The sequence below is a fragment of the Cannabis sativa genome, chromosome 9, assembly GCF_029168945.1.
Source record: "Cannabis sativa cultivar Pink pepper isolate KNU-18-1 chromosome 9, ASM2916894v1, whole genome shotgun sequence".
Lineage (NCBI taxonomy): Eukaryota > Viridiplantae > Streptophyta > Magnoliopsida > Rosales > Cannabaceae > Cannabis > Cannabis sativa.
The window spans coordinates 38,450,925-38,476,404 of record NC_083609.1 but is presented as its reverse complement, the minus strand read 5'-3'; the positions used below and the strand labels follow the sequence as shown (position 1 = coordinate 38,476,404).

The 25,480-nt window shown below is 36.4% G+C and overlaps 1 protein-coding gene across 1 annotated transcript; it reads left to right on the top strand.

The window, feature by feature from the left end:
• The first annotated feature begins 3,702 nt into the window (after nt 1-3,702).
• On the top strand, nt 3,703-7,317 carry LOC133031387 (uncharacterized). Its single transcript, XM_061104872.1, has 2 exons — nt 3,703-4,144; nt 5,969-7,317. The coding sequence occupies exons 1-2, from the start codon at nt 3,775-3,777 to the stop codon at nt 7,315-7,317; spliced, it is 1,719 nt and encodes a 572-aa protein (XP_060960855.1). The 5' UTR covers nt 3,703-3,774.
• Nucleotides 7,318-25,480: the final 18,163 nt, after the last annotated feature.

Below are 25,480 nucleotides of genomic sequence, written 5' to 3'. Positions count from 1 at the left end.
GTATGACTTAGCAACATGATAGGATCCATCCAAATGTGTATGCCTGTGTGAGCCTATATGTTTAATTTCTATTATAGATACATATAGGTGGTTGTTGCTAAATAAAATATCATAACTGATAGATTTTATTTAGGCTCATTTAGTTGTGAGCCTATTCAATTAATAACAGTTATTCATTGTAAGGTTAAATTCCTCTCTTTTGGGCCTTGTGTGAGAGTTGGGAGCCTTAGAAGTGGGTGCGACATACTGGACCCAGCCCCCCTCACATGAACAACTCCAATTGTGAAGGCCCATTTGCCTGATTTGGATAACTGTGATAGGTTAATTATATTAGTTTGACCTAATAAAAGATTGATTAGCAAACATAATTAATTTCATTGTTCCTTGAAATTAATTTAAGAAAAACATAGTTTGAATAGTCATATTCTGGAAAGCTATATGTATTTTTCTTGTTTTAATTAAATATGGAATTATAACCTTATAAATTCTTTCTGAATCTTAATTTTATAATTTCATTAAATATTCCTATTTAAGTTGAGATTTAGTTAAATCTATCAAATCAACTTAGATTTGAATATTTTTGAATTTCCTATTATAAATTAAGTTGAGGAATTTTGGAAATTGGTTATTAAGATTCTTTAGATATTTTTTAAGTTGATATTTTCTAAATATGGGAACTAAAAATGGAATATCTTCTAAATTAAGTGGTTACTACTTAATTGGTAATATTTAATTAAGTCATTGTTTGAGGAATATTTTTAAGTTGGGTATTTAGATATTCTAAACAACTTAAATAAGATATTTTTCAAAATTATTCCATTTTTGAAATTTAATTAAAGTTTTTACTTTAATTTGTAATATTTCATTATTGCGATATGGAATATAAATGATTAGACAAAATACATGTTTAAATAATGAGCTTTAATCAAAGAGAAATTCGATCTCCATTGTTGGTTTTACATAGCTATTGTTTTAGTGAGTAATCCTCCCTAATGGAGGAACGTTCATTAGCAAGTTAGCGCCGTTTAATCTCGAAAGATAAGTATTCTTATAGGTTTATTTATATGGTTAATGACCACCCTTATGGTGGCGACTATGTAAGACTTATAAGAATGCGAAACAATGGTAGAAGCTCATAAGATAGAATTGCCTTGACTCTCGCCTAAACGGGACAACGCTGAATTCCAATCTTGATCGAATAAAAGGTTGCTAGAATGTTTGACATTTTAGATGAATTGACAACTCTATTCAATGGATGATGCTTTGACTCTTGCCTAAACGGGACACTGTATTAGTTTGTTGGAAACCTTGGAAAATAAACTATGTTAGATTTAGTATTTTTATAACATAAGTGATTGTTTGTTTTCTGAACCTGTGTATGAATTTATAGAACCGAAACCTTACTTCTGTTTATTGATATGTTGTAGTGCCAAAATGAATAACCCTCATCCCGATCCACTCCTAGTTAGTATCTTTGCAAAAGAACTCAATAGTGTGAAAATGCATCATGGTAGTTGCATTAACTCGCACCTATTGTTGATGAATCTGAAATTCCAAAAGGCAAATCTACTAGGAATTGATTTATCAAAGGAACAATGGGTGAAACTCATACTTTATAGTCTTCCTCAGGAGTATAACAGTTTTGTTATATATTACTTATTGAACAATCCTAACTCCTCCGACATGGACAAACTCGAGTCTGAGTTGAGGGCCCATGAGCGGGATCTGATTGCAATGAGACCTGCTAGTATTGCAACTTTTAATCAGAGGAAGAAGATTAAGCATGAGGGCTCCAACAAAGCTGCTTCTTCAAGTACAAATGTCAGACATCATGTTCTATGTGCGAATTGTAATGGAAAGGGACATAAAGAAGAACAATGTCCCAGGCTTCTAGACAATTCAAACGAAGGTGATGCTTTTGTATTTGAATCATGTGTTTTAGAGAACGACAAATCCTCGTGGATTGTTGATTCTGGATCTACTAACCATGTATGTTCTTCATTACAGCTGCTTGAAACTTGGGAGAATCTTCACCCAGAAGAGTTAAAGCTTAAAGTTGGAAATGGCGAGTTGGTGTCAGTTAAAGCAAGAGGAACAACCCGAATCAAGTTTAATTCTAAGAAGTTTTTACTTTTAGAGAATGTTTTATATATTCCTAATTTTAGTAGAAACTTGATTAGTGTTTCATGTTTACAGACACAATTTTATATATTGAATTTTTCGAGTTCAAATTGTTCAATATCTCTTAATGGATTTCATATATGTGTTGCAAACATGGAACGAGGGCTTTATGTTTTAAGACCTGATACTCAAATCTCACTAAATACTGAACTTTTCAATGTAGCTAGACCTAGAAGCCTTAAGAGAAAAGAGATTGATAATGATGATCAAACTTATCTATGGCATTTACGTTTAGGTCATATAGGCTTTGATAGACTCAATAGGCTAACCAAAGACGGTCCATTGAAAAATGTCGTCTTAGGAGAGCTGCCAGTCTGCGAGTCTTGCCTAGAAGGTAAAATGACCAAACGTTCTTTCTCTGCAAAGGGAGAGCGTGCCAAAGAACCCCTAGGGTTAGTACATTCAGATGTTTGCGGACCGCTGAATGTAAAAGCTAGAGGAGGTTATGAGTATTTCGTCACTTTCATTGACGATTTCTCTAGATATAGTTTTCTTTACCTAATGCAAAAGAAATCTGAAACGTTTGAAAAGTTTCAGGAATTTCATGCTTTGGCTCAAAACCAATTAGGTAAAACATTAAAGATCTTGCGAACTGATAGGGGTGGAGAATATATGGATATGCAGTTCAAAGATCATTTAATTGAACTTGGAATTGAATCCCAATATACTGCCCCTAGCACTCCACAGCAGAATGGAGTTGCAGAAAGAAGAAATCGCACTCTCTTAGAAATGGTTAGGTCTATGCTGAGTTACTCAACTCTGTCTACGTCCTTCTGGGGATATGCTATTCAAATGGCAAACGACATTTTGAATGTTGTTCCATCTAAAGCAGTCCCTAAGACACCCGTCGAACTATGGAATGGTCGCACACCTAGTTTGCGCCATTATAGGATTTGGGGGTGCCCTGCTCACGTCTTAAGAAAGAAAGAAAGCAAACTGGAATCACGAACTGAAGTTTGCATGTTTGTCAGAAATTCTAAAGAGACTAGGGGTGGACTATTCTATAGTCACAAGGATAACAAAGTGTTTGTCTCTACAAATGCTACGTTCCTTGAAGAGAACTATATGAAAGACAACAAACCGAAAAGTGAAATTGTATTAGAGGAAATGCTCACAGATACTGTTCCTTCAAATGTACCATCTTCTTCTACTCAAGAAGAGGAACATCCCACTCCCTCAGTTGTAGCAACTGAGAAAACTACTACTAAAGCTCCTGTTCAGAAAGTCACCGCTCCTCGTCGTAGTGGGAGGGTTTCAACGAAACCATCTCGTTATGGCTTGGATGGTGAAATCAATATGGTCGTTGGTGACGGTATTGATGACGACCCATTGAGCTATAAACAGGCAATGGCATGTCCGCAACAGAAGCGATGGTCAACCGGTATGGATTCAGAAATGGATTCCATAAAAAAGAACAAAGTCTGGGAATATGTAGAACCACCTGAAGATTTTCGTCCAATTGGATGTAAATGGGTCTACAAGAAGAAAAGAGGTGCTGGAGGCGAAGTCGAAACTTTCAAAGCTAGACTGGTCGCCAAGGGTTATACCCAAAGAGAAGGTGTGGACTATGAGGAAACTTTTAGTCCTGTTGCCATGCTCAAATCCATCCGAATTCTTCTCTCCATAGCTGCCGCTTTAGATTATGAAATCTGGCAAATGGATGTCAAGACAGCCTTTCTTAATGGGCTTCTTGAAGAAACCATCTATATGGAGCAACCAGAAGGTTATGTTCTTCCTGGGCAGGAGAATAAAGTTTGCAAATTAAATAGATCCATATATGGGCTTAAGCAAGCTTCTCGCTCATGGAACAAAAGGTTTGATGAGATCATCAAGACCTACGGCTTTCATCAGAATGAAGATGAACCTTGTGTTTACCAACTCAAGGAAAACCAAGTAGTAGTATTCCTGGTCCTTTATGTTGATGACATTTTGATCATTGGAAACAATGTCAAGAAAATGACTCACATCAAAGAATGGCTTGACACCCAATTCGACATGAAAGACTTGGGTGAGGCAGCCTATGTTCTTGGTATTCAGATTGTCAGAAACCGGAAGAACAGATCCCTTGCTCTCTCTCAAACAGCCTACATTGACAAAGTTCTTGAGAGATTTTCCATGACCAATACCAAAGGGGAAAACATGCCTTCTAGACATGGTATCCGTCTATCTAAGGAACAGTGTCCTACTGATCCTCATGAGATAGAAGACATGGCAAAAATTCCTTATGCTTCTGTAGTTGGGAGTCTGATGTATGTTATGCTATGCACTAGACCTGACATCTGCTATGCAGTTGGAATCGTGAGCAGGTATCAGTAAAATCCAGGAAGGGTACATTGGAACGCGGTTAAGTATATTTTGAAATACTTAAAGAGTACAAGAGATTATGTATTAGTCTACAAGGGTGGTGCTTTGAATCCCTTAGGCTATACAGACTCAGATTTCCAGGGATGTCTTGAAGACAGGAAATCTACATCTGGGATGGTGTTTACTCTTGGGGGTGGAGCAGTGGTTTGGAGAAGTGCTAAACAAACTGTGATTTCGGATTCTACCATGGAGGCAGAATACATAGCTGCGGCTGAAGCAGCTAAAGAGGTTGTCTGGCTTAGGAAGTTCTTCACCAGTCTTGGTGTAGTTCCTGGAATGGAAAGGCCTCTAGTCCTGCTTTGTGATAACACTGGAGCCATAGCCAACAGTAAGGAACCTTGGAGCCACAAGAGAAGTAAGCACATAGAAAGAAAGTATCATATTATCAGAGAATATGTGGCAAGAGGGGATGTACTGGTGGAGAAGTGGATACGCAGGATAACTTGGCTGATCCATTCACCAAAGTCTTGGCAGTAACTTCATTCGAAAAGCACCGTTAGAATTTAGGATTAATTGAAATGTACTGATTTGTTTTATATTAGTGCAAGTGGGAGTTTGTTGGGTTTTATGCCCTATATAAAACTTTGTTTCAATGTAATCCAGATTATTCTATATCAATAAAGTAACAGAAGTAATTTTTTCATTCACTTGTCTATGTTTTGGTTCACTTAATCAATTGCTTGTCTATTTGATTTATAAATTCATCCAAACACCTTTCACATACTTGAACATGTTTATTGTGTTGTCAACACAGTGGAAAATAAACATGACTATGTGAATAAAGTATTCCTAGATTTATCAGAACACTGGGTTTCACTGATATGACAATCTACAACAGAGTTTACTTACATTTGGAGAAATGTTATGTTCTTTCCAGAACATAGGTTAAAGTAAAGCTCAGGTTGGATGCATGGAGTATGCATTGGAATGGACCGATATTGAACTTTGAATTAGATTTTGAAACTTACTGTAAACATCTATTCAAGTCAATATCAGAAGTTGATCCTAGATCACATGATCTAAATCCTGATATGGTTAGGCTTAATTTCAAGAGTGTTATTCGTGTTCTTTGATTTGTTAGTTAAGCCTAAAACTTTAGTCTGGGCAATACATACATTTTGGGAACACGGTAGTGCGATTGAGTGGGAGCGCTAACATAAATATGGAGTCTATAGCTTCTATCTGGCGAATAGTAAGCAAAGGGTGATTTCCTTCGAGCTTAACCAAACGAGATAAATGATTGAGTACTCATTTCACTTAGTTGAAATATCATTTATACAGGGTTAAGTGTTTTAAGGATAAAATACATTGTAGGGTGTTACGGTAATCTAAGTCCCTTTACAGTGTAGATCAACCATATAGAGGATCATTGATCACATTAGGATTATAACAATGGATAACTAATAATGTGTCTATATATCAGATTTCATTTTTCATCATAGATGTAAAGAGTTGAAGTTGAATCATCTCATGTTTGCGGATGATGTGCTCTTATTTTGCAATGGAGACTACAAGAGCATTATTTACTTGCTTCAAGGGCTCAAACTGTTTTCACAGACCTCAGGTTTGCAACCAAACCCTTCTAAATCTGCTATATACTGCCATGGTATGCATCATTCAGAGATGCAAAGGGTCCTGGATGCTTCAGGATTCCAGAAAGGAGAGCTTCCATTCACTTACTTAGGGATTCCTATCAGCCCTAAGAGACTTTCACCGAAGGAATGTTCTACTTTGGTTGAAAAGATGACACAGAGGATCAGAGCATGGAGTACTCGCCATATCTCATTTGCAGGTAGAGCTGTTCTAATCAACTCAGTTCTCTTGGCAATACACACTTATTGGAGCCAGGTAATGCTACTTCCAAAGAAGGTGATCAAAGAGATTGAAAATATTTGCAAAGCTTTCTTATGGAAGGGTCAACACATGATGATAGGAGCTGGGCAAATTGCTTGGGAACATGTTTGCCAATCAAAAGCTACTGGGGGGATTGGTTTCAAAAAAGTTGCTGAATGGAACAAAGCTGCAATGTTTAAGTATATATGGGCAATAGCAACAAAAGAGGATAACTTGTGGGTAAAATGGATACACAGTGTATACATTAAAGATAAAGAATGGTGGAGCTATGAGATTCCTCAAACAGGTAGTTGGTATTGGAGGAAGATTGTAGCTCTCAAGGGCCTACTATTGAACCTAGTTGATCCTACAACCTTTGTTCTGAAAAAGTACATTGTTGCAGATGGTTACAAGTGGCTTTGCCCCACGGTTTCAAGGGTCAATTGGAGTAACGAAGTTTGGAACCGTTTGAATACCCCAAAGCACAGCTTTGTCTTCTGGCTTGCCATTCAAAATAGATTAAAGACCAGAGATAGGCTGCTCAGATTTCAGATCATCACAGATCCTTCATGCTTGCTTTGCTCGGGGAATGCTGAAACTTGTGAGCACTTGTTCTTTCAATGCCCTTTCTCTTCAGATTGCTTACAACAGATCAAGAACTGGCTGGGATGGAAGACACCAGCATCATCCTTATGGGACTTGGTGCGTGTAATAGAAAAAAGGTCATACTCTGCTTTCCGGAAGCAGGTTTTTGCTGCTGCTTGTGCTGCTCTTTTGTACCAAATATGGAGGAATAGGAATGCTCGACTGTGGCAGAAATCCCATGAAGATCCGAAGACAATTGTACAGATGATTAAACATACATGTAAGAATAGAATACAAAGTATATGGCCCAAAAAAGTGTCCATAAGTGATACAAATTGGTATAGTGAGTTGTAATAGTTGTAAGATTTGTGTAATCAGGTTGGAGTAAGTGTTATCAATCCTTGTTTTATAAAAGGATCTGATCTAGTTGTAAATGTTATTTGGAGTAATGAAAATCACTGCTGATTTCCCAAAAAAAAAAAAAAAATAATGTGTCTATATGGTGGAACATATAGAGCATTCTATATACTGAGAGTGCAATTCTGAGTTCTACGTGTGGATTCAACGAAGAATTAATAAGTCAGTGAATTTAAGTGGTAAATTCAAGATCTGCTTATTTGAAGCTCGGATATATAGACCCATGGTCCCCTCACTAGTTGAGATGATATTACTTGTAGGACTCATTTAATTGATTTTAATTAATCAATTAAAAATTCTCAAGATAGACTTGTCAGTTTGAGAATTTAGCACTGATTAAGGGCAAAACAGTAAATAGAGATTTTGAAGGGCATATTTATTAATTAGGAAACTTTAATTAGTTTCATTATTAATAAAATAAATGATAATATATTATTTCATAATTATTTTTAATTATTAAGTAATTAGATTTATCATTAATATGGTTGAACAATGGAATTGGCAACATTTCAGAAAAAGGGAAACTATCAAATGTAGGAAAAGGAAAGTTGGAAAAGAGGCAAGCCTTGTTTCCACATTGCCTAGGCCGGCCCCTTTACCTTCCTTTTCCCCTTGATTTTCTCAGTTCAAAATGTCAATCATAGCCCTTGGTGGTCTTCTATAAATAGAATGCAAAGGCTTCAGAGTTTAACACAACTGTACAAGCTTTTCACAGTATTATTCTGAAAGAATTTTCTCTCAGAAAATTCTCTCTGAGCCGCCACCCTCTCTCTCTCTATACCTTCACTGTTTCGAAATGTATGAGTGCTAGAGTAGTGCCCACACACATCAAGTAATACCTCAATCATAGTGAGGAAGGCTGTGTAGATTTCAGAGACAACAAAGAAGGACTTTCGGGCTCAGATCTTGATTATACTCTGCTACAGAAAGGAATCAAGGGTTAGAGATCTGAGTGGGAGGAGACATATATATTCCGCTGCAATCACTGTAAGATTTCTGATACTCTGATGTGTTTAATTTCATATCGTTTTAGAAGTTCATATTTAGGTTGTTAAATCAACATACTTGTGAGTAGATCTAAGTTCCTGGTAAAATAACTTCCAACAGTAAGAACACCTATTGCCGATTATATCATGCCTGTCTAAATCCAGTGAACTGACAATCAGGGAATAAACTTTCGAACATATAATTAAGATTATATTCCACTGTGCTGACAACACTATAATCATTAACAAATTCATATGTTCTGGACTTAAATAGAATTCATACATTATATATATAATCATGTGAACCATGCAACATAAAATGTTATTTCTGATCTTTATTAGTATATATGATTATGGGTTTTATTTAGGGCTGAAAACCCAAGAAACTCCCACTTGCACTAACATAAAGCAAAAAATGCATTTCAGATAATCTCAACACCTTGATATACAAATCAATTGTAGTAGTAATATACTACTCGTAATAGGATCTGACAGGTTGAATTAAACACAACCTTTTCTCCACCATTACTCTTCCTTAATCACAAAATCCTTGATAATGTGAAATTCCTCTCTATATGTCTACTCTCTTGGGATACTGGATTCTATACTTTTGGCAACTACTTTTTGGTTAATCAAGAAATAACACTAGTAGTTAAGACAAGTTGGAACAGTGCCACAAATGTATAGAACTTTCCTTAGACTGAATAAGTACCTTTCCCGCATCTTTAACATTCATTCTCTCTCTAGTAGACCTAGAGACTTCAGATAGGTTTTTACACTTCTCTAAAATCACTACTCCACCCCCAGAGTAATCACCATCTTATCAGCAGACTTTCTAGCACAAAGGCAAGTCTCGAAATCTGATGTGCTGCACTCTAAGAGTTTTAAACACACCCTTATTGACTAACATGTAGTTCCTCTTCTTAATCTTAAGATTTACTTGATTGTCTTCCAATGTTCCTCTCCTGGAATAATCTGATACTACTCATTACTCCCACTCAACAGCAGGTGTCTGGTCTAAGGCATACTAAAGCATATCTGAGACCTCTCACTGTTGATTTAAGAAATTCTTTCATGGCTTTATCTTTTCTGGAATAGTTGAGACTTTTCCTTAGATAAATAAAATCTATGTCTAAAAAGTCGAGTAGCTTCTATAGATTGCCATTAGAAAAGAAAATGCATCAACATCTTACATGTAACACCCTAACTAACATAGGCGTATTACGTGATTTTTAAACTTACTGTGCAGCTCGTTGCTAATCAACGAGGTTTATGGAAAAACGTGATTAATTAAAATTTTAGCTTTTTAATTAAATTTATAAAATAATATTACAAAAGACTCGGGATCCCGATTATAAAATCATTTACAAAAAGATTTAACTGTTTAACTGATACACAAAATAAATGTCGCCTAGCGACCAGTTACAAAATCAGCCTCGCTGTCCCGATGATCGTACGCTCCAGGCCTAACCGCCCCGACATGTACAATCTTCACAAGCTCGCTCACGGTCCATCAGCTTTAGCCCCTCCTTTACCTACACATAAACGTAAAACTGTGAGTCGACAGAATCAGTAAGAAAAGCATAATAATACTCATACATAATCCTGGTTATGATCAGACGCCCATACCCCTGATCATAACCCTAACTGCCGTGTCCAACACGATACTGAGTCCCGCTACTGCCGTGTCCAACACGGTACTGAGCCACTACTGCCATGTCCAACATGGTACTGAGTTTTGAACGTTCACAGGGACGGTACTATTGACAAGTATCCTCCTGATCGGTCGAACCGGTCATACTCCGGCTGCTGGTCATACTCCAGCCTGTACCGACGGGATACGTCAATAGTACGGAACCACCAACCAAGTGTCAGCCTGATCGGTCGAACCGGTCATACTCCGGCTGCTGGTCATACTCCAGCCTGTACCGACGTGACAGGGTTGGATGGTTCGAAGCCAACATACATAACTAATGTAATCTAACAGGCTTCCTACATGCACGCTAAACATGTAATCTACATATGCATACTGTTATACTAATCTTACCTGGATTCCGAATTCAGGTGTGCCGGTCAACCTGACTGGAACTACTGCGCGGCGGATTACAGGCTCCTAAACCGTAAAAATCACAACATCGATAAGTGACACGCTAAATCACAACGGGGACAAAGGTTTTAAAACCAAACTTAACCTACTGAAACTTAATACAAAAATACCCCAAACTAGCAGAGAACAAACTGTTTGAAAACCCGAAACTAGCACGAAACGGCAAGTTGAGAAAAACCGGTTTCTCACCCTACTGCGAAATCCGGGTAACCGGTTTTACAAGCAGTGTAAAACCGGTTAGCCGGTTTTACCCAGAAAACCCACAAAAATCAATTCTCCAACCAAAACGTTTCCAAACTCAACCAAACTTTCCAGACCTGCTAATTAGACCCTAATAAACATTTTCCAAGTGATAAAACAAAGCTTCATGCACAAAATCAAAATCCACCATTAAAGCTCCAAGCTTTGAGTTCAAAACTCAAACTTGGTTAAATCTAACAAACAAGCATCCAAACCAACTCAAATCTACTTAAACATGCATAAAATCACCTCTGAAAACTACAGTAAACATCACAAAACAGCAGCAACAGATTTCAACAATTTTCTTTGAAAACCATAGTTTTGAGCCAAAATTTCATAACTTAATAAACTCAAGAAATCATCAGCCCTAACATGCATGAATCAACATTTTAAATCAAAAATAAACCTCTGAAATCCACATCAAAATACAGCAGCAAGCACAACTCAAAAATAAGCATGCACACCATTTCTTTTTCATCCAAAAATCAAGAAACTAAAGAAAGGAAGCTAAGACAAGGATTACCTCTACAAGATTACTAAGAACTTGCTGAAAATCACAAGAATCAATCAAAGAAATCCAGCCCTAGCAGCTCCAAGACTTGGCCGAAATTGAGAGGAAAGAAAGAGAGAGTGTTTTGTTTTGAAACTTTTCTCTAAATTTTCTAAGTGTAGGAAATGAGGCTTGAAGAGTAAAATGAATTAAAGAGGATTCTTTTCAGCCAAATAACATATAAAATAAACATTTATTTTCAAATAATAAAATCACTAAAAGACAAACTACTAATGGGGCAAAAAGACCATTTTGCCCCTCCACACTAAATCCACATAAATCACACTAAAGGGGTATTTTGGGAAATTCTAAATTCCCGGCCATTCCCGACATTCCCAATGTCTAATAAACCGTCCCAAACTACTAACATACTAAGTTGTGATTTCTACTGAGCCAAACGCCGGTTTCCAAAATACCGGGTTCCGGAAATGCAAAATATGAAAACAACTGAATGACATAGCAATGCATTTCTGAATTCCATAAATAACAGTATAGTAAATTATTTAAATGGCTATAAATAATTTCATAATTAATCAAGATTAACTACTAATTTCCAAATTAAACTAAGCGGGCTTTACAACTATCCCCCCTTAAAAGGATTTCGTCCCCGAAATCTAACCTGAATAACTCTGGATATTGAGCTCTCATATCTGACTCTAGTTCCCAGGTGGCTTCCTCCACCTTCCTGTTTCTCCAGAGAACCTTGACCAATGCTATGGTCTTATTTCGAAGGACTTTATCCTTTCTATCCAGGATGTGCACTGGCTGTTCCTCATAAGTCATGTCTGGCTATAGCTCAAGGCTCTCATAACTGAGTATATGAGAGGGATTTGAAACGTATTTTCTCAACATCGAGACATGGAATACGTTGTGAACTGCCGATAAAGCTGGAGGCAACGCTAACCGATATGCCACTTGACCTATCTTCTCGAGAATCTCGAAAGGTTCTGTAAATCTAGGGCATAACTTGCCTCTTTTCCCGAAACGTTTAATCCCCTTCATCAGAGATACCCGTAAAAACACATGGTCCCCTACTTGGAACTCAACATCTCTACGCTTCGGATCTGCGTAACTCTTCTGTCTGCTCTGTGAGGCAAGCATTCTAGCTTTTATCTTCTCTATTGCCTTATTGGTCCGCTGCACTGACTCTGGACCTAAGTATTTTCTCTCCCCTGTCTCATCCCAGTGGATGGGAGATCTACATTTCCTACCGTATAACAGTTCATAGGGAGCCATCCTTATCGTACTCTGGTAACTGTTGTTGTAAGAAAATTCTATCAACGGTAGATACTTATTCCATGAGCCTTCAAAGTCCATAACACAGGCTCTCAACATGTCCTCCAATATCTGAATTGTCCTTTCGGACTGACCATCTGTCTGAGGATAGAATGCTGTACTGAATTTCAGCTTTGTACCCATTGCCCGTTGCAAACTTTGCCAAAATTTGGAGGTGAATTTTGGATCCATGTCCAAAACTATAGACTTCGGTACCCCGTGAAGTCTTACTATTTCTCTGACATACAACTCTGCCAACTGATCCACTGTAAATGTTGTTCTAACCGGCAGAAAATGAGCAGATTTCGTAAATCGATCCACCACTACCCAGATGGAATCAAACAGACCCGTGGTCCTAGGTAACCCGACCACAAAATCCATCGTGATATCCTCCCATTTCCATTCTGGTAGGGTTAAAGGCTGCAACAACCCTGCTGGTCTCTGATGTTCAGCCTTAATCTGCTGACAAGTGAGGCATCTCGATACAAATTCTACCAAATTCTTCTTCATACCGCTCCACCAGAAGTACGATCTCAAATCTTGGTACATCTTAGTGGTGCCGGGATGCAGAGAATACGGGGTAGAATGAGCCTCCTCAAAGATCTCATTCCTAAGTTGCACACTATTCGGAACACAAACCCTGGCTTTATACAAAAGCATCCCACTGTCTGACACTGAAAAGTCCTTGGCTTGACCAGCCAACACCTCATCTCGGATCTTCACTAACTCTGGATCCGTCACCTGAGCAACTTTTATTCTTTCCAACAGATCAGATTGCAGCGTTAAGTTGTGAAGCTGGCCTACCACAAACTCAATGCTGTATCTAACCATATCCTCTGCTAGGTGCGGTGAGATCTGAACCATACTAGCTACTTGCCCGGGACCCTTTCTGCTCAGGGCATCGGCCACTACATTGGCTTTTCCGGGGTGATAGAGGATCTCACAATCGTAATCTTTCACTAATTCCAACCAACGCCTTTGCCTCATATTCAAATCCTTATGAGTAAAGAAATACTTGAGACTTTTATGGTCGGTATAGATTTCACACTTTTCCCCGTAAAGATAATGCCGCCAAATCTTTAACGCAAAAACCACTGCGGCCAACTCTAGATCATGAGTCGGGTATCGCTGTTCATAATCCTTTAACTGACGGGAGGCATAAGCGATGACCGGATCGGCTTGCATCAATACACACCCCAAACCCTGTTTGGATGCGTCACAATAAACTACGAACTTCTCCTTGTCCGAAGGCAAAGCTAGCACTGGAGCGGTAATCAACCTCTGTTTTAGCTCCTGAAAACTAGCTTCGCACTTGTCTGACCAGATAAAGCGCTGATTCTTCTTTGTAAGTTCGGTTAGGGGCATTGAAATTTTTGAAAACCCTTCGACGAACCTACGGTACTACCCAGCTAAACCCAAGAAGCTTCTGATCTCTGTCACTGTCTTCGGTCTCGGCCAATCCCTGACGGATTCGATCTTCCCGGGATCCACCTTGATCCCATCTTTGCTCACAATGTGCCCTAGGAAGGACACCTGAGATAGCCAGAACTCACATTTCTTGAACTTGGCATAAAGCTTATGTTCTCGAAGCCGTTGCAGTACCATTTGAAGATGTAACTCATGCTCCTCTTCTGATTGAGAGTACACGAGGATGTCGTCGATAAACACAATCACACAGATATCGAGGAAATCCTTGAATACTCTATTCATCAAGTCCATGAATGCTGCAGAAGCATTGGTTAGTCCGAACGACATAACCAGAAACTCGTAATGTCCATACCTAGTGCAGAAAGCCGTCTTCGGAATGTCCTCCTCTCGGATTCTCAACTGATGATAACCCGAACGGAGATCAATCTTAGAAAAGACCGTCTTCCCCTGAAGCTGATCGAACAAATCATCGATCCTAGGTAATGGATACTTATTCTTCATCGTCAGCTTGTTCAATTCCCTGTAGTCGATGCACATCCTCATAGATCCATCCTTCTTCTTGACGAATAAAACCGGGGCTCCCCAGGGTGACACACTGGGCCGAATGAACCCTATGTCAAGCAACCCTTGGAGCTGAATCTTTAATTCCTTAAGTTCAGCTTGAGCCATTCTATACAGGGCTTTGGAAACCGGTTCCACCCCTGGTGCCAAGTCTGTCACGAAGTTAATCTTTCGCTGAGGTGGTAACCCTGGAAGTTCTTCGGGAAAAACATCCAAAAATTCCCGAACCACCCTGATGTCCTCTGGCCGAGTGGTATCTGGCCGAGTGGTGTCCACCACCACGGCCAGAAACCCTAAACAACCGCCGTGCAACAATTCTCTAGCTGTCATAGCCGAGATTACCGGGATCCGAGATCCCTGAACTGAACCAACAAACACAAATGGTTCCTCACTTTTCGGTTGGAAGATCACCATCTTCCTTTTACAATCAATGCTCGCCGAATATTTAGATAGGAAATCCATTCCTGAAATAATATCGAATTCGACTAGACTCATCTCTATCAGATCAGCACTTAACTCTCTACCGTCTATCCTGATGGGCATAGACCTAATCCACCTATTGGAGATAACCAATTCTCCGCCAGGTAATAGGGTTCCAAACCCTGATTCATATCTATCGTACGGTCTACCCAATTTACTAAAGACTCTGGCCGCCACATAAGAATGTGTAGCCCCAGAATCAAACGAAGATCGAATATAGCGAGTTATTAATAGAAAGCCGACCCGTGACAACCGATGGGCCGGCATCCGCATCGCCCGAGTGATAGCGAACACCCCGGCCGGAGTGGGTATCGCCGGAGCTCTCGGTGCCTACGATCGGAGCCGGGACAGTCCCTCTTGAAGTGTCCGGGCATGCCACAGTGAAAGCATCCCTGACCTTTGCACTCACCCCGATGGTGCCTCTTGCAGCTAGGGCACTCAGGATAGGAGAAGCGGGTCTCAGTACCACCAGGACGACTCCCTCTGTTCTGGTTCTCCCAGAACCTCTTGTTCTGACTCGAGCCACCGGAAGCAGTGGGTGCTCTCTTCCTCTGGTCAATGGACGAACCACTACTCCCCCTGCTAAAGCCTGATGCAGGAGGGGTAGGAGCCCCGCCACTCACCGGAGTACTAGCTGACTACGACATACACCCAACTGCGCCCTCAGCTCGCAGTGCCTTCTCCACCATCTGAGCATAGGTGGTGCTGTCGTCCGTGGTAATCATCAAATCATGTCTGATCTTGGCATTCAACCCGTCCAGATACTTCTCCTTCTTGCTGAAGTCGGTCGGCACAATTCCCGAGGCTAACCTCGCCAACCGATCAAACTAAGTAGTATACTCAGTGACGCTCATATTCTCACGTTGGGTCAGGTGAGCGAACTCTTTCCTCTTGGCGCTTCTGACCGCCTCGTTGCAGTACTTTGCGTTGAAGAGTCCCTGGAACCTTTCTCAGGTCATGGTGGTGACGTCGTGAATCTGAGACACCATGTCCCACCAGACCAAAGCGTCCTCCTGGAACTGGAAAGTGGCACACACCACTCTGTCGTTACCGGTGACACCCATGAAATTCAGGATCTTGGTAATCACCGTCGCCCATCGGCCGCTTTCATCACGTCCGACCTCCCAGGAAAACCGGAGGTGCTTGCTTCCGGAACCGTTCGTACAGAGGTTCCAATCTATTGGCCGCCACCACTATCTCGGCCTGGGCAGCAGGGGCAGGTGCCACTGGAACTGCGGGCACTGGAACTGCAGGAGCACCATGTTGTCTCAACCTCTGTAACTCCCAATTCTGAGCTCCCTGATCGGCTGGGGGAGCCTGGGCAGCCTGTGGCGGGTTCTCATCACCCCGACCACGTGCCCTGCCTCGGGGATCTCTACCTCGGCCCCTAACAGGTGGGGGAAACTGAGCTCCCTGTCCTTGGTTCGACCCTACGGAGTTGCCCTGACTCCTGGTAGTCCGCCTGGCGTCCATCTGATTAGAACCGCCTGCGAAACCAAGAGTTGGCATATCAGGTCGTATTCAAGGAGAGCTTACTGATGCCGCTTAATTTGGAAATTTAAAAAAAAACGAAACATGCGCCTATTCTACTATCAGGCTACTAACATGCTTCCTAACAGGCTTTTCTTTTTCATAATTGAATAAAATAAACTACTAAAGCAATAAAGGCTTACTGAACCGTGAAATGAGCTAACTGTTGATGATGATTGTACATGTCGTGACGATCTTCGGAAGACAACCTGGCGGCTCTGATACCAAATTGTAACACCCTAACTAACATAGGCGTATTACGTGATTTTTAAACATACTGTACAGCTCGTTGCTAATCAACGAGGTTTATGGAAAAACATGATTAATTAAAATTTTTGCTTTTTAATTAAACTTAGAAAATAATATTACAAAAGATTCGGGATCCCGATTACAAAATCATTTACAAAAAGATTTAACTGTTTATACAAAATAATGTCGCCTAGCGACTAGTTACAAAATCAGCCTCGCTGTCCCGATGATCGTACGCTCCAGGCCTAACCACCCCGACATGTACAATCTTCACAAGCTCGCTCACGGTCCATCAGCTTTAGCCTTGCCTTTACCTACACATAAACGTAAAACTGTGAGTCGACAGACTCAGTAAGAAAAGCATAATAATACTCATACATAATCCTGGTTATGATCAGACGCCCATACCCCTGATCATAACCCTAACTGCTGTGTCCAACACGATACTGAGTCCCGCTACTGCCGTGTCCAACACGGCATCGAGCCACTACTTCCATGTCCAACATGGTACCGAGTTTTGAACATTCACATGACGGTACTATTGACAAGTATCCTCCCGATCGGCCGAACCTGGTCATACTCCGCCGTCGGTCATACTCCAGCCTGTACCGACGGGATACGTCAATAGTACGGAACCACCAACCAAGTGTCAGCATGATCGGTCGAACCGGTCATACTCCCGCTGCTGGTCATACTCCAGCCTGTACCGACGTGACAGGGTTGGATGGTTCGAAGCCAACATACATAACTAATGTAATCTAACAGGCTTCCTACATGCACGCTAAACATGTAATCTACATATGCATACTGTTATACTAATCTTACCTGGATTCCAAATTCAGGTGTGCCGATCAACCTGACTGGAACTACTGCGCTACGGACATGTGCTCCTAAACCGTAAAAATCACAACATCGATAAGTTACACGCTAAATCACAACGGGGACAAAGGTTTTAAAACCAAACTTAACCTACTGAAACTTAATACAAAAATACCCCAAACTAGCAGAGAACAAACTGTTTGAAAACCCGAAACTAGCACGAAACGGCAAGTTGAGAAAAACCGATTTCTCACCCTACTGCGAAATCCGGGTAACCGGTTTTACAAGCAAAGTGTAAAACCTGCTAGCCTGCTTTACCCGTAAAACCCACAAAAATCAATTCTCCAACCAAAACGTTTCCAAACTCAACCAAACTTTCCGACACCGCTAATTAGACCCTAATAAACATTTTCCAAGTGATAAAACAAAGCTTCATGCACAAAATCAAAATCCACCATTAAAGCTCCAAGCTTTGAGTTCAAAACTCAAACTTGGTTAAATCTAACAAACAAGCATCCAAACCAACTCAAATCTACTTAAACATGCATAAAATCACCTCTGAAAACTACAGTAAACATCACAAAACAAAGAAAGAATACATTTCAACAATTTTCTTTGAAAACCATAGTTTTGAGCCAAAATTTCATAACTTAATAAACTCAAGAAATCATCAGCCCTAACATGCATGAATCAACATTTTAAATCAAAAATAAACCTCTGAAATCCACATCAAAATACAGCAGCAAGCACAACTCAAAAATAAGCATGCACACCATTTCTTTTTCATCCAAAAATCAAGAAACTAAAGAAAGGAAGCTAAGACAAGGATTACCTCTACAAGATTACTAAGAACTTGCTGAAAATCACAAGAATCAATCAAAGAAATCCAGCCCTAGCAGCTCCAAGAATTGGCCGAAATTGAGAGGAAAGAAAGAGAAAGTGTTTTGTTTTGAAACTTTTCTCTAAATTTTCTAAGTGTAGGAAATGAGGCTTGAAGAGTAAAATGAATTAAAGAGGATTCTTTTCAGCCAAATAACATATAAAATAAACATTTATTTTCAAATAATAAAATCACTAAAAGACAAACTACTAATGGGGCAAAAAGACCATTTTGCCCCTCCACACTAAATCCACATAAATCACACTAAAGGGGTATTTTGGGAAATTCTAAATTCCCGGCCATTCCCGACATTCCCAATGTCTAATAAACCGTCCCAAACTACTAACATACTAAGTTGTGATTTCTACTGAGCCAAACGTCGGGTTCCAAAATACCGGGCACCGAAAATGCAAAATATGAAAACTACTGAATGACATAGCAATGCATTTCTGAATTCCATAAATAACAGTATAGTAAATTATTTAAATGGCTATAAATAATTTCATAATTAATCAAGATTAACTGCTAATTTTCAAATTAAACTAAGCGGGCTTTACATTACAAAAGTAAGTTGCTTGCATTAGAGTAAGTAATTACCAGGTATACCACATGCCATAGGTTTAGATAAACTCAAACCTATAATACTAGGAACAGGAATTTTTGTTAAGTCCATTGAATAGACTTATAAATGAAAATTTGCTTTCATGTCCTTGTAATAGAAAAGTTTTAGGTTACTTTATGTGAATGGATTAAACCATAGTTTTCTTGGCTTTTCTTCTTAGTTTCTTATTTTGACAATCCATTACTTGTTTAAACTTACAATGGATTTTAATCACTAGTGTCTTCCAAGTCATAAGATGGTGAGTTCCTAGAAACCCTCCCACTACGACAAGGTACTGTGAATTATGTCTAAGAAAACTAAATGGTATTGACCTTTTTTGTTGTGTCAAGACAACAGAGGCAGTGGGATCATCATATGTAGAATAAGATGATAGAACACTTTTGGAATCAAGAAAAAAATATCTCCTTTATTTGCTACTTTATTTTCAGACTTAGTCATTTTCTTAGAAAAGTTGTAATTTGTTTAAACAAACACTTTCTTATCTAATGACTATGGGATGGTCCACCCCTAATCACTTAGAATAGCTAACAAGCATGCAAACCATGGTTAACAGTTCTATCTTTTCTTAAGGTTTCATTAGGTCATCCATGAATCTAGTAATGGTTTACACTAAGTACCCAACCATTGCATCATTCTAAAATTGTATTACCATAGAAGGACTTAGGCAATGACTAGTAACTAATCATCAATATGCAACTCAAATTTCTCGGGAGGTGGTTTACACTAAGTACCCAACCATTGCATCATTCTGAAATTGTATTACCATAGAAGGACTTAGGCAACGACTAGTAACTAATCATCAATATGCAACTCGAATTTCTGGGGAGGTAAGTTTGGATATAATTCAAAATCAACTTAATGATCCTTGAACTGCATATCTACTAACTATTTCTCCACCCCTATCAGTTCGCAAGATCTTTAACCACTTCCCTTAATGGTTTTTCACCATTGGTAGAAATTCATAAAATTTTTCAAACATTTCAAATTTTTTTTTTTGTATAAGGTAAAATCTAGAGTGATCATTTTAAGAATATAACGAAAAACTCAATCCACCCCTGAATGTACATCCATCTGCGAAATGAGATGAACTTACTTTCAGTGGATATAGGCATATTAACTCTTTGCAGAGATTGATCTTGTCAAAACCACTATGAACAAGATACAAATGCCATAGATTTAAAAAATGTGGTTGTGCTTTTGATGACTCAGTTTTAGTTACATTAAAGAGTTCTTAGAATAGTGCAAGTGGATTCTGGTCACAGAATACTAAACTCATATTCCTTACTAACATACAGTTTGAATCAACTGATAGAAAAAGGTTATTAAACACTTGTGAAAGTGAAACTGTATTGTATTAAAAAAAATTATTTGGACTCTAAAATTTAAAGTCAAAGACTTAAATTTATACCAAATATAATGAGTAATTCTTTCTTGGACCACCACTACTAATTTAACTCTAAGTCTGATTTCCCCATACAAGTAGGAGATTTTTAAGATTGAGGATTTATATCATTTTGGGATAGAATTTCGGGAATGTAATCATATGCGTCATTTAATTTCTTAAGAGAAAATATAGAATGACATGAAATGATTTATAGACCAATTATCCAATGATATGTTATTGAGCTAATTCGAAATGAATAAGCTAAGAGGAATTAGGATAATTTCATTTTTAAATAAAAATCCAATGATGCTTCGATTAGCGAGAGTCAAAGTAATCTTATTTATATAATCTTCTTGTTTCATATTGTAAATACTAGTCTAAGGTGTCATCAATTGATGAACAGCTAGATGTTGCATTTACAATATTTATCTATCGAGATCTAACACTATTATGTTTGTCTAATGTTGACAATCCATTAGGGATTTATCTCATTAGAACAACAAACCAAGTTAGACCAACAATGAAGATTCTAATTTAAACTACAATTTAATAACAAAAAATAACATGGTTGAATATAAATTCATACACAATTCAGAAATTATTAAACACATAGCAAGTAGGAATGACAAGTGAAAATACTAAAATATACAATCCTAAATAATTTCCAAGGTCTTCAACAAACTGATATCAGTGTACTGCAAGTGGATTTTGGTCTCAGAATACTAAACTCATATTCCTTACTAACATACAGTTTGAATCCATTCATAGAAAAAGGTTATTAAACACTTGTGAAAGTGAAACTGTATTGTATTAAAAAAAATTATTTGGAATCTAAAATTTAAAGTCAAAGACTTAAATTTATACCAAATATAATGAGTAATTCTTTCTTGGACCACTACTACTAATTTAACTCTAAGTCTGATTTGCCCATACAAGTAGGAGATTTTTAAGATTGTGGATTTATATCATTTTGGGATAGAATTTCGGGAATATAATCATAAGCGTCATTTAATTTCTTAAGAGAAAATATAGAATGATATGAAATGATTTATAGACCAATTATCCAATGACATGTTATTGAGCTAATTCGAAATGAATAAGCTAAGAGGAATTAGGATAATTTCGTTTTTAAATAAGAATCGAACGATACTTAGATTAGCGAGAGTCAAAGTAATCTTATTTATATAATCTTCTTGTTTCATATTGTAAATACTAGTCTAAGGTGTCATCAATTGATCAACAGCTAGAGGTTGCATTTACAATATTTATCTATCGAGATCTAACACTATTATATTTGTCTAATGTTGACAATCCATTAGGGATTTATCTCATTAGAACAACAAACCAAGTTAGACCAACAATGAAGATTCGAAATTAAACTACAATTTAATAACAGAAAATAACATGGTTCAATATAAATTCATACACAATTCAGAAATTATTAAACACATAGCAAGTAGGAATGACAAGTGAAAATACTAAAGCATACAATCCTAAATAATTTCCAAGGTCTTCAACAAACTGATATCAGTGTCCCGTTTAGGCGAGAGTCAGTTATACCATCCATTGAATAGAGTTGTCAGCTCATCTAAATGATAAACATTCCAGCAACCTTTTATTCGATCAAGATCAGAATCCAGCGTTGTCCCGTTTAGGCGAGAGTCAAGGCCATTCTATCTTATGAGCTTCCACCATTGTTTCATACTTTTGTAAGTCTATTAAAGTCGCCACCTGATTAAGGCTCAATTTTGTACATTTTGGGCTCGTTTGGAACGCCGTATTAGGTCGTATTGTATTGTATTGTATTATATTGAATTGTATTTTATGCAATATTTTTATGTAAAACTATATGTGGTATTAACTTTTATGGACACCTAAATATATAATATTTTAGTATAAATTAAAGTTTAACATAGTATTATATAAAAATATGATATATAACTCAATTCAATATAATACAATACAATACAATACGACCTAATACGGCGTTCCAAACGAGCCCTTTAAGTCTTTATTTCTGCATATTAAATTAATATAAATTAAATATTTTATATTATTAATGGTAAATTTATTTTAGTTAGAAATATTTAATTTATTTTGATTTTGTGTTATTTTTCAGATTTGAGCTAATGAAATGTTAGCATGTTTGGAGCTTGGAATCCTAACTCAATGGTTGGTATTTTTGTAAAAATGAAGGAAAGGCCCAAACCCAATTTCTTCACTCCATATTTTCATGGTTCATCATCAATTATATTGTTAATCCTAAAGCCACCACCCAAAGAATGATTGGACCATCAATTGAATAATTTTGGGCTAAAACTTTAAAATGTTTCAATTTTGACCAAGTGCAATTGATGTATTTATGACCCCAATTACTTCATCAAATGGGTCTTTACTTCCATCAGTGAAGACACCACGTTCAACACCTCCCAATGATTAAATGCAGTATCGAGACGTGGCATGAAATGAATGCTCCCACCTTTCTCTTCAATCAGTGGCACACGTTCCTTATTTTGCTCACACTTGACCCTATGCACCAATTCTTCTCAACTTTTACAAGCACTTTCCCACTATCACATACACACGCAAATATGTATTTGAGAGAAAATGTTCACTATAAATAAGAGCCCATAAGAGAGCAAAAGCATCAGATTTTAGAGTAGAGAAATACACTTTCTCATCTTGTTCTCTCTTATTACTATTTTATTTTACTTATTTTAGTGACAAAAATGAGTGAACTATTTTAGAAATATTGGTGAGGTTAGAGTCTAGCTTTTGTAATTCTTATTTCTATTATTGATATTGATTCTTTTGTGTTTCATCTCCATATCTCATTTTTATTAAATTGTTCTTCATCTTCTAATTTTTCTTCCAAAGTTAATAGTATCTTTTATATAAGTTCAGTCATGCTTTTCTTATGTAAGTTAGGCTATTAATATTTTGGTATATTTATTATATTTTATGTCGTTTACTGCATTCTGCCAATAGTGGTATTTTGTCGATTTATGATATTTAATAGGATATGCTGTCAAGTTAGAGGTGAAATTTCATTTATGGAAGATTAATTAATTTGCACTTTTATTATATATATCTTCCAGTTGTAATTAATGGTGTAGAATTGCAACTGTGTTTTGAATTAATATCAATATTAGAATAGGATTTGCATAACTACATTTCTACCTTACCAAACTCTTTATCTGATCAACTTTCTCATCTCATCATTTTTTATTATTTTTAGTTCATTCACATTTCTATCTTTTTCTATTTATACTAATCTTTAGTGGTAATTTACATCCCTGTGGATACGACATATAACCCGTTTACTACCGCGACCGCAGTGTAACTAATTGGGCGACATCACCACCATTAGGGTGATCCATACTAAAATAAACACTTACAAATAATACTTATCTTTCGAGATTCTACGGCGTTAAATTGCTAATGAACGTTCCTCCATTAGGGAGGAATACTCACTAAAACAAGAACTATGTAGAACCAACAATGGAGATCGAATGTCCTAATAATAAAGCTCATTATTTAAAGTGTATTTTCTTCTAATATTTATTTTAATCAATTTATTTTAAATATATATTTATTTAATTGAAATTTCTAATTTAGAATAAAAAATTCTAAATATAAATTTTAATTTAATATTTATAAAATTATACATAGATGGATATGAAAATAAAATGAATTATTTCCATCTTAGTAATAATTTCTAATAAATATTTAGAAAAAAAAATATTCAATTTAAGTTGTTTCAAAATTAATTTAAATTAATTTACAACTCAAATTTAATTTTCTATAAATATATATTGCATTTCGAAAAAAATGAAGTATATAAGAATACTACTTTCGAAAAATGCTTTAAAATAAAATAAAAATAAATCCTGGAAAAATTATTCTAATTTTATGTTGGCCCAAAATTAATTAATAAAAATTAATTTTCAACAAAAATATAATTTTCTTATTTAATTAAATATCTAATAAATAAATTATAATTTAATATTTATAAAATTATACATAGATGGATATGAAAATAAAATGAATTATTTCCATCTTAGTAATAATTTCTAATAAATATTTAGAAAAAAAAATATTCAATTTAAGTTGTTTCAAAATTAATTTAAATTAATTTACAACTCAAATTTAATTTTCTATAAATATATATTGCATTTCGAAAAAAATGAAGTATATAAGAATACTACTTTCGAAAAATGCTTTAAAATAAAATAAAAATAAATCCTGGAAAAATTATTCTAATTTTATGTTGGCCCAAAATTAATTAATAAAAATTAATTTTCAACAAAAATATAATTTTCTTATTTAATTAAATATCTAAGAAAATTTCAAATATTTAAGTATCATGATTAAGAATCAACTTAAATATTAATTTTCTATTTAATTAAACATCACTAGAAAAATACCTCAAGCAAAACAGATAATATCTATCTAGACTTTCATTGACTAATTAATTCATTTTCTAATTATAATATATTTTAGTTCATTTATTTTAATTAATCATTAAATGAAAAAATCGTTGATGTAAGTTGGTCCAAAATTAAAATAAATAATTTTCAACTTTAATCTATTTTTCAAATAAAATTCGAAATTTCTACATTTAAAAAAAAATGCAATTTCAAAAATAATAAAAAAATGATTAATAAAATAAAATAAAATATATTTTGAAAATTATTCAAATTTAGGTTATTCTGAAATTTTAAAGAAAAATTTCCAACTTAAAATAATTTTCTATATTTAAGTATCATGATGAAAATCAACTTAGATATTGAAATTTTCAATTTAATTAAATGTATTAAATTCAAGAAATAAATAATTAAGTATAGAGGAGACTTAATTATTAATTCTAGTTTAATACTAGGAAAAATATACTTAACTTAGATTGTACTAAAATTAATTATTAAACAATTAATTTCACAATCTATGATATTTTCTTAATTAAATATTTAAAAATATAATTAGTACTAT